Source organism: Penicillium brevicompactum (assembly GCF_028827555.1).
Source record: "Penicillium brevicompactum strain IBT 35665 chromosome Unknown utg000007l_segment0_segment0, whole genome shotgun sequence".
Lineage (NCBI taxonomy): Eukaryota > Fungi > Ascomycota > Eurotiomycetes > Eurotiales > Aspergillaceae > Penicillium > Penicillium brevicompactum.
This window is the reverse complement of record NW_026623210.1, coordinates 471,967-487,385: the sequence shown is the minus strand read 5'-3', so window position 1 is coordinate 487,385 and position 15,419 is coordinate 471,967. Positions and strand designations below refer to the sequence as shown.

General features: G+C 49.9%; 5 protein-coding genes across 5 annotated transcripts; 2 read left to right on the top strand and 3 right to left on the bottom strand.

Moving 5' to 3' along the window:
- Nucleotides 1-159: 159 nt before the first annotated feature.
- trm6 (tRNA 1-methyladenosine methyltransferase subunit GCD10) lies at nucleotides 160-1,882 on the bottom strand (the record flags this gene model as incomplete). The annotated part of the gene is made up of 2 exons (XM_056960227.1): nucleotides 160-1,747; nucleotides 1,797-1,882. 2 exons carry the CDS (start codon nucleotides 1,880-1,882, stop codon nucleotides 160-162), a joined length of 1,674 nt encoding a protein of 557 aa, XP_056806382.1.
- A 1,000-nt stretch (nucleotides 1,883-2,882) lies between these two features.
- N7506_010933 (MINDY family deubiquitinase) lies at nucleotides 2,883-5,586 on the top strand (the record flags this gene model as incomplete). The annotated part of the gene is made up of 3 exons (XM_056960226.1): nucleotides 2,883-3,477; nucleotides 3,531-4,444; nucleotides 4,498-5,586. The coding sequence occupies 3 exons, from the start codon at nucleotides 2,883-2,885 to the stop codon at nucleotides 5,584-5,586; spliced, it is 2,598 nt and encodes an 865-aa protein (XP_056806381.1).
- A 921-nt stretch (nucleotides 5,587-6,507) lies between these two features.
- Nucleotides 6,508-8,794, top strand: N7506_010932 (putative extracellular endoglucanase; the record flags this gene model as incomplete). Its single annotated transcript, XM_056960225.1, has 7 exons — nucleotides 6,508-6,583; nucleotides 6,647-6,715; nucleotides 6,768-7,238; nucleotides 7,293-7,643; nucleotides 7,704-7,725; nucleotides 7,773-8,577; nucleotides 8,633-8,794. The coding sequence occupies 7 exons, from the start codon at nucleotides 6,508-6,510 to the stop codon at nucleotides 8,792-8,794; spliced, it is 1,956 nt and encodes a 651-aa protein (XP_056806380.1).
- A 301-nt stretch (nucleotides 8,795-9,095) lies between these two features.
- N7506_010931 (uncharacterized protein) lies at nucleotides 9,096-11,857 on the bottom strand (the record flags this gene model as incomplete). Its single annotated transcript, XM_056960224.1, has 5 exons — nucleotides 9,096-9,814; nucleotides 9,869-10,267; nucleotides 10,319-11,224; nucleotides 11,272-11,791; nucleotides 11,843-11,857. The coding sequence occupies 5 exons, from the start codon at nucleotides 11,855-11,857 to the stop codon at nucleotides 9,096-9,098; spliced, it is 2,559 nt and encodes an 852-aa protein (XP_056806379.1).
- Nucleotides 11,858-13,161: 1,304 nt separating this feature from the next.
- On the bottom strand, nucleotides 13,162-15,070 carry ilv3C (putative dihydroxy-acid dehydratase; the record flags this gene model as incomplete). The annotated part of the gene is made up of 3 exons (XM_056960223.1): nucleotides 13,162-14,349; nucleotides 14,405-14,616; nucleotides 14,665-15,070. 3 exons carry the CDS (start codon nucleotides 15,068-15,070, stop codon nucleotides 13,162-13,164), a joined length of 1,806 nt encoding a protein of 601 aa, XP_056806378.1.
- Nucleotides 15,071-15,419: the final 349 nt, after the last annotated feature.

The following is a 15,419-nucleotide window of genomic DNA, read 5'->3' as shown; positions in this document are numbered from 1 at the left end:
CGACGTAATGGATGGCGCGCGTGGGAGGCATGGTTTATTTTCAGGCTATAGGAGTCGAATCTTGTGGCCAATGAAATAAGTTACAGGTGAGTATACGGTGCATTCGCGCTGGTACTATTAGGAGTACTTGAAAGAGGTATCATAGTTGTACATTCATGATCACTGAGTCGTCATATCTACGTCTCGATCACTGGCCGGTGTGGACTTCGTTTCCACCTTTCGTCGCTTGTTGCGAATATTACCAGCAGCCTGAATCTTCTGTGTAGTTGGGAAGACTCGGATTCCGTGGAATATGTATCCCTCTGCACCACCGCGCCCAGTCATCATAGGGTGCGTTCGGCCAGGCAGAACCTGCCAAGGGCGCACACGCGACGATTGCAAAGTAGGAGGAAGAAGAATGGTTGGATCAACCACAAACTCCTCTTGGAGTGAGGTCAAGTCGGCGGTTTCGCCTTCATCGACTTGTGATTCGAGCTCTCGCTTTTTGGAAATGTAAGCCGTTCTCCGAGACGTTGAGTACATGTCCATTAGTTCGACGAGGGGCTCGACATTGGGCGAGTAAATGACAACAGGAGCGGATCCGGCAAGAAGTGGCACCATAGTCTTCAGGACACTTGAGGGCTCTAACAAGGTGGATACGACCAGGCCATCGAAGTCACCGGCCCGGCCTTCGTCCACGACCGACTTGACTTTCTGCCACCGATTGCGTTTGTGATAGTATGTTGTGCGCTTGCTCTGTTTCATGGTGGCTAGTTCCTCTGCCCCAAGAGCAGGCGGTTCGTTGGCGTAAATTGGGTCGGAGTTAGGGTCAACCAGCTGCATCCAAGAGATGGTTTTGAGGTGAGTGTGGAGGGGGTGAGATTCATCGGGATCGCTGGTGTCGTAACCAAAGTATTTCAAAAGTGACAGATTGGGTTGTGCGTAAGCGTGGAACACAGTGATGGTGTTAGTAGTCGCAGACGACTGTTGAGGACGCACGCGCCGGGGCTTTGGTGGTACATTGCCATCCTGCGATTCTGTTGCCGGTTCAGTCGAAGGCTGTTCTTGCTCCTCTGACTCCTCTGGTCCATCTTCTGCATCATGGGGGTATAGAATTCCCATCCGCTCCGCCATAGCGGCCACGACCAGTCCAGCAGTTTCATCAACCACCGCATAGCGGCCATGGGGCTTGATGCCCGGGGCAACATCGACATTGCCACTGTGGTGAACATTTCCCCAGCAGCCAATGAGCCCGATGTGCTCATCACGCAGCTCCATGGTCTTTTGCGCATCCCGTTCTTCCATCAAGTAATTGGCGAGAAGGCCCACATCCAGCGGGAGCACAGTAAACCGCTTCATATACTTCTTGCGCTTGCGTAGAGTGTACTTGGCGAGCGAAAATGCGGTCTTTTGGTCCAGAGCGCTGTGCGACTCCAATAACTTTGCGACAATGTCTCGTCCTGCGCCACCTGATTCCTTTTTCAACTCTTCAATCTCCTCGAGCGTCAACTTCTGAGTGGAGTTCATGTCAATGATTTCACGATTTGTCCGCATGGGCACTCCATTCTCGCCAGTGTCTAGGTCTTCGACCTCGCCGTCTCCTTCTCCGTCGGCGAGAAGAGTCTCTGCGTGCAGTTCGGTTGCTGATAAGACACGCAATTGGTGGCCGGCGTCATCGCGCGAATCCAGGATTTCGAATGTAAAGTAAAATGGCCGCCCAAGAATTTGGTTGGCGCCAAAGCTGCCGAATCTGCCCAGGTTGATGACGCTAATCCGGTGTTAGTGGTGGAATCATTCGCATAGAGCGTAGCACTCACGTATCGGGGACAATCTGAGTCAGCTTCAGTTGATCTGATGGCAGCTTGAGAGCCACCCACTGGTTAGGGCGAATATAGGAATGCATGCTGACAATGGGTCAGTCAAAGCTACTGCATTCTTCATAAAAAAGATGCGGGCAACTTTATGGCCGATAAACCAGCAGCCAATCAGCTGCTGAGAATCCAAAATTCGGACTAATATATAATCCGGGATTTTAATGCCTGGATTGATGCCTGAATATCACGCCGGAGGCTATTGTTGACGCTGATCCCCAATCCCTAATTCTCTATTCACAGCTTAGCCAAGACTTCCTTTTCTCGACCAATCATGATGACTTGACAATTAGTTGGAACCTTGGATGGACAGCCAAAAAGACGATTGAAAAGATAGTTAGAAAGACATTTAGAAAGATATTTAAAAAGAGGTCCCGAAGTTGATGATAGCTCTGTTCATTTACCAATCGAAATATGAGATTAAGCTAATACATAACTACGCCTGTTTATAAGCAACTAACATCGTCTTTTTGGCCGCGCGTGAGCGCGGCACTCAGGCTTGTACCCTTCTGTCCTCGGTCCGTGCTAATGTGTGACAGTACCATACAGTATTAAGGCCCCAGCCCCCCACTCTGTCGATGACGGACTACCCCAAACGGTAAAACCCATACAAGTAGCTTCCCCAGCTCGACCAAAGGAATCCGGGTGCCTGCGAGCAACTGTGATATCATCCCCTCCGTTCCACATCCGTCATTACTCTGCCCTTAACGTCGGACATGGCATGTTCGAGATTAAGCTGAGGCTAAGGCTGCTCATCATTGACGTTTACGCTAAGCCCCTGCAGCCCCAGCGCAAGGCGGTTTTCCATTACTCAGTACTTCGTACTCCGTTCCGTACCCTGTACCTCATGGCTTATTATTGTTTTGATCTTGCAACCTCAACCTCAACCTCATTCTAAATTGGTACCATTTCTGGCCAAGTGACCAAGATTGTCAGCCTGTTGGATACCTGAATCGCATCTCCGAACGAACTACACGGGAATTCTAACCAACGACCCCTCCGCATCCAACCTCGTTCTTCCGTCACGTCTTCATGGGCCTGCGCAAACAGCCCCCACCACGTCTCCAGAACATTAGCAAGTCAAATGCTCGATCGGACGCACGTTCGCCCAAATCAGCATCGGCCAATTCCCCATCTTTCACCCGCCCGCCTCATCTCAAACGGCTGCCTTCTGAAGACTCCATATACTCCCCCGATCTCAACACCTCGCCCGCTTTCGATCTGATGCCACTAGAAGAAGCGCAAAGATCCCCAGTCGGGTCTCCGACAAGCCACCCGCCAAATTCATGGCCGGATAGTGCTGGGAGACCCGATAATACTACTGCCGGTGCCGGCCAGTATAGCCACCGGGGCCAGTATGATGGGACAAACCCAGCTCCTGGGAACGGCACCGGAGACTCAGTTCCACATGCGCTTATACCAGGCCAGTACACAGGCGCTTCGGAAAATGTGTGGCGCTCGACAAACGATACAGACGAAACATCCATGGGAGAGCTCCCAGTACAGCTTCAATCAAACAACCCGTTCCTGAAACCCAGATCAGCAGAACATACCCAAGACCTTCTAGATAGGAATGATTGGGGACGAAATTCCCAAGCGACCACCAACAGTGAAGCATTGAGCCATAGTACGTCTGAAACTCTACCAGTTGAGGGCCTTCTTGATACTGACAATTTCTAGCTGATGGGTATATTCCAATGACTGCTCGCTTGTCTTTGCTAGATCAGCCAGACCAAGAGACCCCGTGGGAGGACCCCTCTCCACATCGTTATGATCAACGGGCCGTGTTAGGTGGTCATCATTTTGATGACACTTCGCCGTGGGAATCTCAACACACAGCTTATGCAACCAACCAACACAGCATGTATCCACGTGAGGAGAAGTCTGATCTATATGAGCCGCCGGTTGTCGTGGAACCGACAGGTTCGCACCAACCGTACAACACACACGGGTTCGGATCCGATGCTGGAATCAGGACACCTTCTGTGGTACCATCCAATGCCACATCCGCCACATCTCATTACCTGATCGATCTAGATGTTCCCGGTGCAACGGGCAACCTGGGGGTGGATACGGCATCTCGTGCTGGATCCTCGGTTTACTCAGAACCGGCCGCCAGAGAATCAGATTCGTTGTCGAATGCACAGCCACAGCACCTTGAATCTTCCATGAAACAACCCTGGGGTACATCCGATAAGCCTGGAGCCCATCCAACCCCTGTTCTATCTCCAGAAGAAGCCGCGCGGCAGAAAGAGCAAAGGTCGGAAACATACACGATTCGTCACATTCGATGGACGAACCAGGCAGGCGAATTGATAGAATCTCCAATTCTGGTCCAAAACAAAAATGGTCCATGTCCTTTGTTGGCTCTTATAAACGCACTAGTTCTGCGGGCAAACCCGAAAGCCCAACCACCGATCGTTAGAGCCCTGTCCACTCGCGAGCAAATATCACTCGGGCTACTGATTGAAGCCATGTTTGAAGAGTTGACAACGTGTCTGGGACCCGACGAGGAGTTTCCCGATATCGAGGCCCTAGCACAATTTTTGACCATGCTTCATACCGGGATGAATGTCAACCCGCGGTTGACTTTAGTAAGAAAACACTGTACATTCAAGACATCATCACATACTGACCTGACATTTAGGAGTCTACCGATGGGCTCGGAACCTTCCTGGAAACCAGTGATCTTCGATTGTACGGCACTTTCGGCATCCCGTTGATCCACGCTTGGCTAGCTTCCTGGTCTAGCCCTACTCATGCGGCGATGTCACGGACTGGTCAGTACTATGACGATATTCAAATGCTGCCTTTCCGTCGACAAGAATTGGAGGATCGAGCCACGCGTGGCGAGCCTCTTACCTTCGAAGAAGAAAGCAACATGGAGGACATTCAATCGATTCAGCAATTCGTAGAAATCGAGAATGCGACACAATTGAGTCCTTTCGGCTTGACGCAGCTTTCTACCAGGCTTGAACCGGGATCCGTCTCTATTCTGTTCCGCAACGACCATTTCTCAACCCTTTACAAACAGCCCACATCCCATCAACTATACACCCTGGTCACTGATGCGGGCTACGCGGGCCATGCTGAGGTTGTTTGGGAATCCCTAGTTGATGTAACGGGTTTCAATACGGAATATTACTCCGGCGATTTTCGCCCTGTTGGCGCGGGCCCATCCGCTGAACCCGCGCCATCCAACACGGCAAACACAACAACATCCAGCGCCGCGCCAAACCCTTCCCCGAATACAAACGCCAACGACGCTTCACATTCACCTGAACCGACCCAGGAGCAAAGTGATGCGGACTATGCGTATGCTCTCTCGCTCCAATTTGAAGAAGAGCAACGTGAAAATGAGCGGGCCCAAGATGACACGGGCAATCGCAACTCTGCGTCGAATAATTCTACCAGTCGCCCATCACCTCCCCCCCGCATGAGCAACGTGCCTAATCGAACTTCGAGTATTACCACCGGGCTTCGAACTCGCCCTGGGCCTCAGCCACATCACGAACCCGACCCTAACGACCCTAACGCTCCGCCTCCACCTTATGAACAAGCTGCAGGGGGTCCACGATATTCACCCCCCAATAGAAGGCCCTATAGCGGTGCCCAGGGAAACCAATACCCTGGCAGAAACCACAACTCACAGTCTTCCCATCGACCACGCCCATCCGTCGCCACGAGTACCGACCGGATGAACAGAGATCGAAACAAAGATTGCGTGATGATGTGAACCTTGACAGATTGAAGCTCAGCATGGGGCCCACCCCACCCGGCCTCTCATTATGGCTAATGCACAATGACGGAATGAACATGACGAAGCGATAGGTCTTCATAGACACACATATGCTCAATAGGCTTGTAACATGTGACATGAATTTGCTAGATACTAGTTTTGTTCGGAGCGTTTTTTGACTTTGGTTCCTGATTCTCCACGGCGTTGCATACAAACGAACACGGAACATCTCCGCACCGCCTGCAGCAGCGGAGCTAATCTATTATTATTGAGAAGAAATATATCAAAGACATCTATCCATATTGAGACTTGTCCGAACGCGCCTCCCTGTGATTTCTCCGAGAATGTGGAAATTCAAGGAGTGGCTTGCAGAGAAATGTTGCTGATTGGCGGAAGCCATGGAGCACTGCGCCTTTTCTGATGCAGTTAGTCCTGTCTTCTCCACATGGCTAAGCCCGAAGCACGCAACCTGGGCCGAGCAGGATCAAGACTCATTGCAGAAGTTCGTCAGGTACAGGTAAAGTACAGTGGTGGTGCGTTAATCAGCTTTGGATCAAATGATCTGTGTTGAGGACAATGCACGGAATGTAGCTCGGGGTGGCGGCCCGCATGAAGACTGAAGAATAACATGAATCAAGAGAGAACATGATCATGGCCCTGAGAAATGCGCATCCCGTCACACGCCAGTGATCTACCAAGCCTCCATATCCGGCTTACCAGCTGTGACTTGGGGGAAATTACTTTCAGGCAGCTTACTTGGCGCTACTAGAGAGATAGATCAATCAAAGTGTGCCAGTCCAAGACTTCCAAAGATACCTTTGAACTTATAAATGGCCTGATCCTGTCGATGCTGAGTTTAAACAGACCTCGGGATTCTTGAGACACTGCTGCTTATCGAAATCGAGAGCATAGCTCAAGATGCAAGTTCTTCGTTTGGGTACCCTCGTGGCTCTTGCTGGAATAGTACGAGCTCAAGTGGCAGGCTATGGGCAGTGTATGTATCACCCCTGCGGCCTTGAAATATGATTTTATCTGATTGAAACTGACATCTGAGCAGGCGGAGGAAGCGGATATTCAGGAAGTACTACTTGTGCCTCTGGATTTGCTTGTGTATCGCAGAATGCCTGTATGTTAACCTCATAAACCAAGCAAAATCAATACAACTGACGTCTGACAAGTCTACTACCAATGCCTTCCTGGGACAACGACCGGAGCAACTACCACCACATCAGCAGTGACCACTACCCGGGCCACAACAACCGCTACAGCTACCACTTTGACAACAACTACAAAGACCACAGCGCAGATCTCCTCTGCTAGTTCGAGCGGAGCAGTTTGCAGTGGTACCTTCAGCGCAATTTCTGCCTCTGGCTTTGTTTCAGCTCTACACCCTGGCTGGAACTTAGGGAACACTCTTGATGCTGTTCCTGACGAGGGATCCTGGAACAATGTCCCAGTGGTGGCATCCACATTCGACACCGTGAAGGCTGCTGGCTTCAAAAGTGTCCGACTTCCTGTGACGTGGGCTTATCACTTCACGGGAAGTTCCCCAGACTGGACAGTTGACCCAACCTGGCTACAGCGGGTCTCCGACGTCGTTGATCAAATCGTGGCTCGTGGACTTTATGTCATCGTTGACGTGCATCATGGTACGATATGCCCAAAGACATCTGATACCAATGCTTCTTGCTAAAATTGTGCAGACTCGTGGGTTTGGGCCGATGTCAGCCAGTCAGGGGCCAACTTGACTATGATTGAAGAAAAGTTTTACAGGTTGTGGTATCAAATCGGCAGCAAATTGGCCTGCAAGTCTAGCCTTGTTGCCTTCGAGCCTATCAACGAACCGCCTTGCAATACTGCGACGGATGCTGCTGAAATCAACAAGCTCAACAAGATTTTCCTCCAGGCTATCAACGATGCTGGTGGTTTCAACCCACAGAGAGTTGTCACCTTAGTGGGAGGTGGCCAAGACAGCATCAAAACTTCGCAATGGTTTGTTGCTCCTTCTGGGTTCTCCAACCCATACGCCATTCAATTCCACTACTACAGCCCTTGTGAGTAAAGCCAGTTTTATTAAACTCTATGACAGCAACTGACGTGTCAATCTTTACTAGACGACTTCATCTTCAGTGCTTGGTAAGACTTTAAATCCGAGAATTTTGACCAACGCTAACTCTATGTAGGGGCAAAACCATTTGGGGCTCCGATGCCGACAAAGCCACAATCAAGTCTGACTTCCAGCTGATTCGCAATAACTTCACCAATGTACCCCTTCTTCTGGGTGAATATGACGCATCCCCAACCAACACGGAACCTGCTGCACGCTGGAAATATGTCGACTTTTTGATCAAGACTGCAGCAAGTCTTGACATTTCCTGCGTTCTATGGGATAATGGCTTAGACCACTTGGATCGAACAAGCAGTACATGGCGTGATACCAATTCACTCTCGATTATCACCAAGTCTACCGCTTCTACTGCAAACAGTCTTCCAGATAGCACAGAGGACGGCTCAGCAACGAGCCAGTCATCTTCGGCCTACATTTTCCACCAGTACGGAACTGCGGTTACGGGGCAGACTCTTCCATTTATCTTCAATGGCAACACACTCTTCTCCATAAGTGACTCTACGGGTACTACTTTGGTGTCAGGAACAGACTATTCCGTCTCAGGCGCGAACATCGTTTTCACCGCTTCTTATCTTTCAAAGCGTCTTTCTTCGACTACAGCGCCAGGGATTATCGCTACTTTAACTTTGAAGTTCTCTGGTGGATATTCCTCACCCACCATTCAGATCGTTCAATGGAAGCCACCGACTCTATCATCGACATCAGCCGTCGCCTCATCGGTCTCCGGCTCTGACCTGTCTATCCCGATCACCTGGGGAGGTCTTCCAACAATTGCTGCAGTAAAAGCTCTCACCAAGAGTGGAACATATCTTGTTGATGATTGGACCACATACTTAGGCCCCCTGCAACAGGCAAGAGCCGTAAGTCGAAATCCTCGATTCCCACATATAGACAAGTCATACTGACGGTTACCAGACATATAGTAGCCAGTATAATTGGGATTCCTCAAATTTGATTCTCACATCCTCGGCAATTAGTTCTGTGATATCGGCAGGCCAATCGACTGTGTTCACCTTCGAGTTCTTCCCTCGAGACAATGGCGCGGTGAACGCGGTGAATTTCACATTGACTGTTTGAGGAAATTTTGCTCTTCTAGAAGCAGTGGTTTTCAACTAAATGTTTATTCCAATCGCAGTCTTCTTTTGCACGAGTGTCAAATCCAAAGGACATCCATGGATGGATGGGAGCCTAGCAAGACACTTGCGCAGGTGAATGGTCTGAGCTGTTAGCATTCTTTATGTGAAGTCAGTAGGTATATTTTCAGTTTGTTAGGTAATAGCCCGCATCTCATTTGCTCATTATAAAACACTTCCAGATTAATGTACATAAAGAAAGTCATGAAAGTCATTAATTGATCAGGTCCATAGCAGAACCAGACTCAATATAGAGTCCTCAATTCGCGCAGTGGAAGATGAGGATCATATTTATCCCACACAATCTTGTTTTTCTCATCCAAATGCGCACCTTTGTCTGTGATCTGGATCGAGCTATCAGTTTCCATAACCTCATGGTTACTGAAGCCCCACTTGTCGCGCGGAATCCAAAGGGTTGGCGGTGGAGATGCTACGCTTGGCTCGAAGTATGCCGTGCGTAATTCTTCCGGGGTATACGAGACTTCGTCGACATTGCGGCGGATTTTGCGACGCAATGCTGCATAGTCCTTGTACACATTGGGATGGAACCATCTCCAGAAGGCCAAAGCACGTGGGCGACGCTCTTCGTTAATCTCTGCCACTCGATCATCTTTTTCTTGAAGCATTTCTTCTTCTGCGTCAAGAGATCTTGGCAAGAAGGTGTTCAAAGGTGCCAGTGCTTCATTGAGAGCCATGTGAGCCAGAATATTGGCGACCAAGAACAAAGCCATGATTATGACCGGGCCGATAGCACCTTTGATGGCACACAGACCAATCATACAGCCCTCCGCGAGATATAGACCAGTAAGCAAGTGTTGAAGAGCTCGCGGGTAGACAAGGCCTTTGGTATCAATCTCGATGTCGTAGACAAAGAGGAAATTGTATCGATATGCTTGATATACGAGGTAAAGCCCAAGGAAAGCAAATCCTAGAATGAGCGGTGCGATGCATGAGTATGTCAAAGCTAAAACAGCTTGTTAGCGGGTGTAAATATTGATTCGAGTCCAAGCTTTCCTACCGATCACTGCCATATTGGTGAAAACAGGAAACACATTTCCCCAACCAAGGCTACCAAGCTCTGCCCATTGTTGGAACAACCGACGAGGCGAATAAGCGAAAAATGTGGTGACAAATTTGAACACCAATGCGCTGGCAATTTGCACGAGAGCCATAGAGCTCATGCTCAATCCCTGGAGCATGAAGTAAGAGATGTAGAAGTTTGTCGCCTTGGGCAAGTTTTCCGCTAGAAGATCCTTGATCGACAGGGGGTTGTTGATGATTTGGAGTGTAGCGGCCGAGGCTGCCGAAGTTAAGGTCGTCACCAAGAACACTTGCACCACTTGGAAGACGAAGTGTGCACTTTGAGTAAATAGCTCGACGCGTGCTTTTGAAGGAACACCAGCTCGTCGAGCGCAGACTGGAGAAATTGAGGTTAGCGAAGTAAAATCGCGAATGTCAGAAAGCTTACTTCGACAAATAATTGGCACCAACGACATAAGAGCTGCCAGAGCCGCAGATGGCAAAAGACCTTCAATCGCACCTTTGATGACGTCGGGCAACTTGAGGATAAATTTCAGGAAAGGGATCAAGTCACAAATCGATGTGATGTTCGAAATCATGCCGACAATCGCAGCAGGGAAAGACCAAAAGATGACAAGCGCCGCTAGGAATCCCTGGACGGCGAATCTCCGTACGATTCGTTGCCACCAACTGAGATTTAGCGCTGACCAAACAACCTCACGGGGTGAGATTCCGATGAATCGAGGCGTCATATGGAACGGCTGGTGATGTGACAAGGTTTGTAGTGCGATTTGGGCATCTGCTTGACTGTTGAATTCCACAAAGATTGCGCTCAGTTGAGTAGCTTCGTTGTTCTGATGCTTTGCTTGCAAAGCAGCCACTTCCTCGATCTTCTTCATTAGTTCGGCGCGATACCAATGAATAGAGTCAACCTTCTTGCCGAAAAATTTAAGCCGATGTGTGGGTCGCTTGACTTTATGACACCATGCTGGGTTGCTCGACTCGCAATCCAAGCTCGTTTCCACGCTAAATTGTCCTTTCTTGATTGCGTGCAACCGAGCTTTGTTTCCCCTTCGAATGAGCCTCGTTTCTGCCGTTTCTAACTTCTCGGCCAACTTGTCTCGTTCATTGACCATTTTGTCCAGCTTTGAGCAGTCGGAGGTTATCCACATCCGGCGTATTGAGTCGCCGAAGACTTGTCGAATCTTATCTTGGTTTTTGTACGCATCTGGGACCGACATGAAGAGGACCGTCCGGGATGACATCCGAGAAGCATATGCAGGTGAGTTCAAATACGCCTGGCGGAGATTGGCGTAATACAGGCTCTCTCGAACGACCACGTAAAACACAAATGCTGCACTAGTCAGTGACCAGGCTTTCGATGACACAGCGAGAACTTACTAAAGTAAATACAAGCCACAATCACATTAGCATAATACCTATCGGGATTGGCAACGTTACTGAAACTCAGCATATCGAGCTCCGAGTTTCCATTACCGCCAGTAGCATGCAGTGGCAGTAGGATAGGCCATGTAATCAAACAGCCTGTTAGACATGTCGCGGCCAGGACTCGCAAAAACCGCAGGAATAGGTATCCGTCCAGGGATGAGTGGTGTAGCACGTGGTTATCCTCCATCTTCAAAAACGTGCCCAGCCAGTTAACCCAACCAGATGGCAGTTCAGGACTTCGTTCATGCTCGTGTAGGTCGGGCAAGTATGACCGTGGGGCGTACCATCGACGCTGAGTTCGTCGGAATATCAGAAACAAGCTGATCCAGAATATTGCATATACAAGCGCTGGTAATAGAGTCATCATGAGCGCGGAACCTGACGAGCCGCCACCGCCAACGAGGCTGCCGACTGCATCCCCAGAGGTGCTGGAAGCATCGCCTCGCGACGACCCAATATTGGTGTCGTTATCCTGCCGCGCGGGTTAGTACATGGTGTGTTTCCAAGAGTGCAGTCGAATTACCGTTATGTTCGACATAATGGTTTAACGCGACCAAAATCTCCGAAAAAAACGGGGAGATGCAAATATCTTAACCCAAGCTAAGAAAAACTGCCATAATTTGTTGACCAGCACTCGAAGAGAAAAAAAAAAGCAATTCGGCCCGCCCCCCTCCCCCTTCGCATGGTTAGACCCGCATTTTCGACATGTCACTTAAATGCGATAGGAACCAATCCAGCTTCGTGCGCAATGCAGAGCTGATAGGTGGGTCAAATCCAATCCAAACCTTCGGGACGAAGCGATCCGATAGTTTGCGGGGCCCACGCAACAAGTGTCTTCTGTGCCGTTGACCATCGCATTGTACCCCATAGCATTCCCGGAATGACGTGAACTCATCCAATCATTGAGTGAACGTATCGATTGACAACTTTGATCGCAAAAGAAAGTTGTGATGGAATCAAACTATCAGGTGGACCATGTCGATCTTTGCTGATCAAGAACCCCCTGAGCGACGTGAGAACTCTGTCCAATGCGTTCATGCAGGCTCAACCAATGACGTGAACGTGATAGTTCGGCATGCTTGTCTTTGCACCTCGGTCGTGTATTGCGCATTGGATCAGGTAGCGATGAGCGGTTGATCCGTTGCACAAAACATTTCAGCCGCCGAAGTGGCACGTAATGACGCGGTGGGAACTGACTACTGACAAGTCTCCGCACCCTGAGCAGGGCTGAAAAAGGACTGCAGCAAGCTTTTCTGGCGTGGTTGTCAGAGCTCGGTCCTTTTGTTCCGTTATGTTTGACTGGACTGGAGGTAGGGAGTAAGGGGGTAATACACCCGGTTGGCCATCTGGCGGTGGATGCTGGTGACTTGGATCACTGTGCATGAGGAATGCTGTGGAGGCCATTGCGCCTGAAAATCCGGAAGTAACACAGATTTGGCCATAAGGACTGGAACGTGCTCATGGTGATTGTCGCTGGTTGCCGTATCTGATGAATCTCATGGTGCGACAGATGATTCCTTGTTTCAAGGCACATGTACGGAGTACGGAGTAGGACGCACAGAGTATGGAGTACTTCTTATTGCACGAGCGAAAGCACTACAGCCCCCATGGCTCCAAAGACCCTGGAGGCAACCGAGCGAGATGCAAGTCCACGCAGTACTCCGTACGGAGTACTGAACGTGTGGTACGGAGTAGCCCACGTCTCTCCCTGGGGTTAAAGATCTTGGCTGCATTCCCAAGCCTTTCCTACCTCTACTTTGATTTTTTTCTCTCTCCCCAAATGAGACATTTCTGCCGATTACTCCGTCCTCTGTACAAAACAAGAATTTGTTTGATTTCTTTTTATCTTCTTTTTGGGCCCGCCGCAGTGAGAAAATCAAAGTCAGCCCCTTCCTGGGCCTGGTTGACCGACCGTTGGTACAGACCGGCATATCCCCGCTTGACCTTGATCTCATCTGTGCGAGCAGACTGCTCACCACTGTCAGCTCGCTCCATAAGGCGTTCGTCAATTTCCTGTTGGTCTAGGTCCAGGTTGAGAATCCGCCGAGTCGCGTCGCAGGTGATAATATCACCATCCCTCACTATTCCCAACACAGAAGTCGGGACGATAGCTTCGGGCGAGACGTGCAATACAATAGTGCCGCCAGCAGTGCCAGACATCCTCCCATCTGACACCCTCAGCATATCGGTGACACCCGCGGCAGCAAGCTTTCGAGGCAATGGGATCATTCCAGCCTCAGGCATACCTGGATTTCCAATAGGCCCGATCGCCTGCAAAACAAGAACAGAGTCTTTGGTCACCTTTAGATCGGGGTCATCAATGCGGAGCGCAAGATCGGCACTGTTCTTAAAGACAACAGCAGGTCCGGTGTGGCATAGAAGGCGCCGGTCTTTGGAAGCAGATGCCTTAATGATGGCCCCGCCAGGTGCAAGGTTCCCCCTGAGAACCACCAATGAAGATGCGGGATAGAGAGGGTTTGTTAATGGCCGAATGATCTCCTGGGAGTATGGGAATGTCCGGAAGGGGGTCTTGTCTAAGACCTCGCCGAGAGTGACACCGCTGATTGTCATAGCGGAGAGGTGAAGCAACGGTCTGAGAGTGTGCAGCAAGGCGACCATGCCCCCTGCATTGTGGAAGTCCGTCATATAGTTGTCGCCACTGGGCTTCAAGTCAATGAGCAAAGGAACCTTCCTACCAATGTCATCGAAGGTCTGGAGAGTTATGTCACCACTTCCACAAAGGTCGGGATGACGGTTCACAATTGCCATTAAGTGTACCACGGCGTTGGTTGATCCACCAATTGCTTGAAGCACGGTAATGGCGTTATAAAATGACTCCTTGGTCAAGATAGATTGAGGTGCACGTTTTGCGCCCGCTGCGGCCACAGCGTTTGCCCCTGTTTCTTCTGCGATTCGAAGTCGTGCTGATGAGACGGCAGGCGCAGATGCACCACGGAGAGGCATCAACCCCAAGGCTGCTGTAATGCACGCCATAGTGCTAGCAGTTCCCATCACGCCGCAAGTTCCAGCCTGAAAGTCATTAAAACCTCGAAATTTCTGTGGCACTGGGTCGGCTGTGTCTTACCGTGGGAGCTAATTCTTCGTTTAGGGAAGCGATATCCTCCACGTCTAGGTTTCCGGCTCTGAAGGAAGCCCAATTGTTCCGACAATCTGTACAAGCGCCAATTCTCTTGCCTTTGTAGCTTCCCGGCATCATTGGACCAGTGACCAAAGGCAAGATGGGCTTGTTTGCTGATAGACCACCCATGATCTGAGCGGGCACGGTTTTGTCGCATCCTATATCTGGTCAGAGGTCATTATCTTAAATGGGAAGGCAACAAATACCTCCAATCATAATACAAGCATCGACGGGTTGAGCTTTGATCATTTCCTCGGTATCCACACTCATAAGATTCCTCAGAAACATACTCGTGGGATATGAGAACGATTCATGGATGCTAATCGTGGGGAAGTCGATAGCAAGTCCACCGCTCAGCTGTACCCCTCGCTTAGCTGCCTCAATGAGCTGCGGTACGTTGGCGTGACATGGATTGAAGCTCGAGTAGGTGTTGATGATTCCGATAATTGGCCTGGATAGAGCGTCTTCACTGTATCCGAGGGCTTTAATAAATACCTTTCTTAGGAATAGAGAAAAGTGCGCATCTCCATAGGAGGTGAGTCCTTGTCTAAGGCCCGTTGATGCGACTAGTGGCCTCTCAATGGCATAGTCCTCTTCAGCGAAAGTGGCCATAGTCAGGGTCTAGTGCCACCAACACCTGGCTTTGGGCTTTAGGGGTGGATGTGGCTGAAGTTTGACGCAAATAAAGAGTGGCTCTTGCAGCTGCTAGATGGCCTTTGAAATTTTTACAATTAAATGAAGTTTCGACGTGCGTGTTTTATATCGGAAGCGTGCCGCTGGGGAAAAGCGGGAAGTCCGCAGACCTGTCGGGATGGTCCCGTCTCGCTATACTTCCACCATAACCCGAACTATAGAGCCCGCACTATGACATATCCCACGGCGATAAAAGCCGCCGTTCGCCTTCTATCTTCAAAAAGCGCAGCATTTCTAGGATTTCCCTAAAACCACACTACACGTTTCT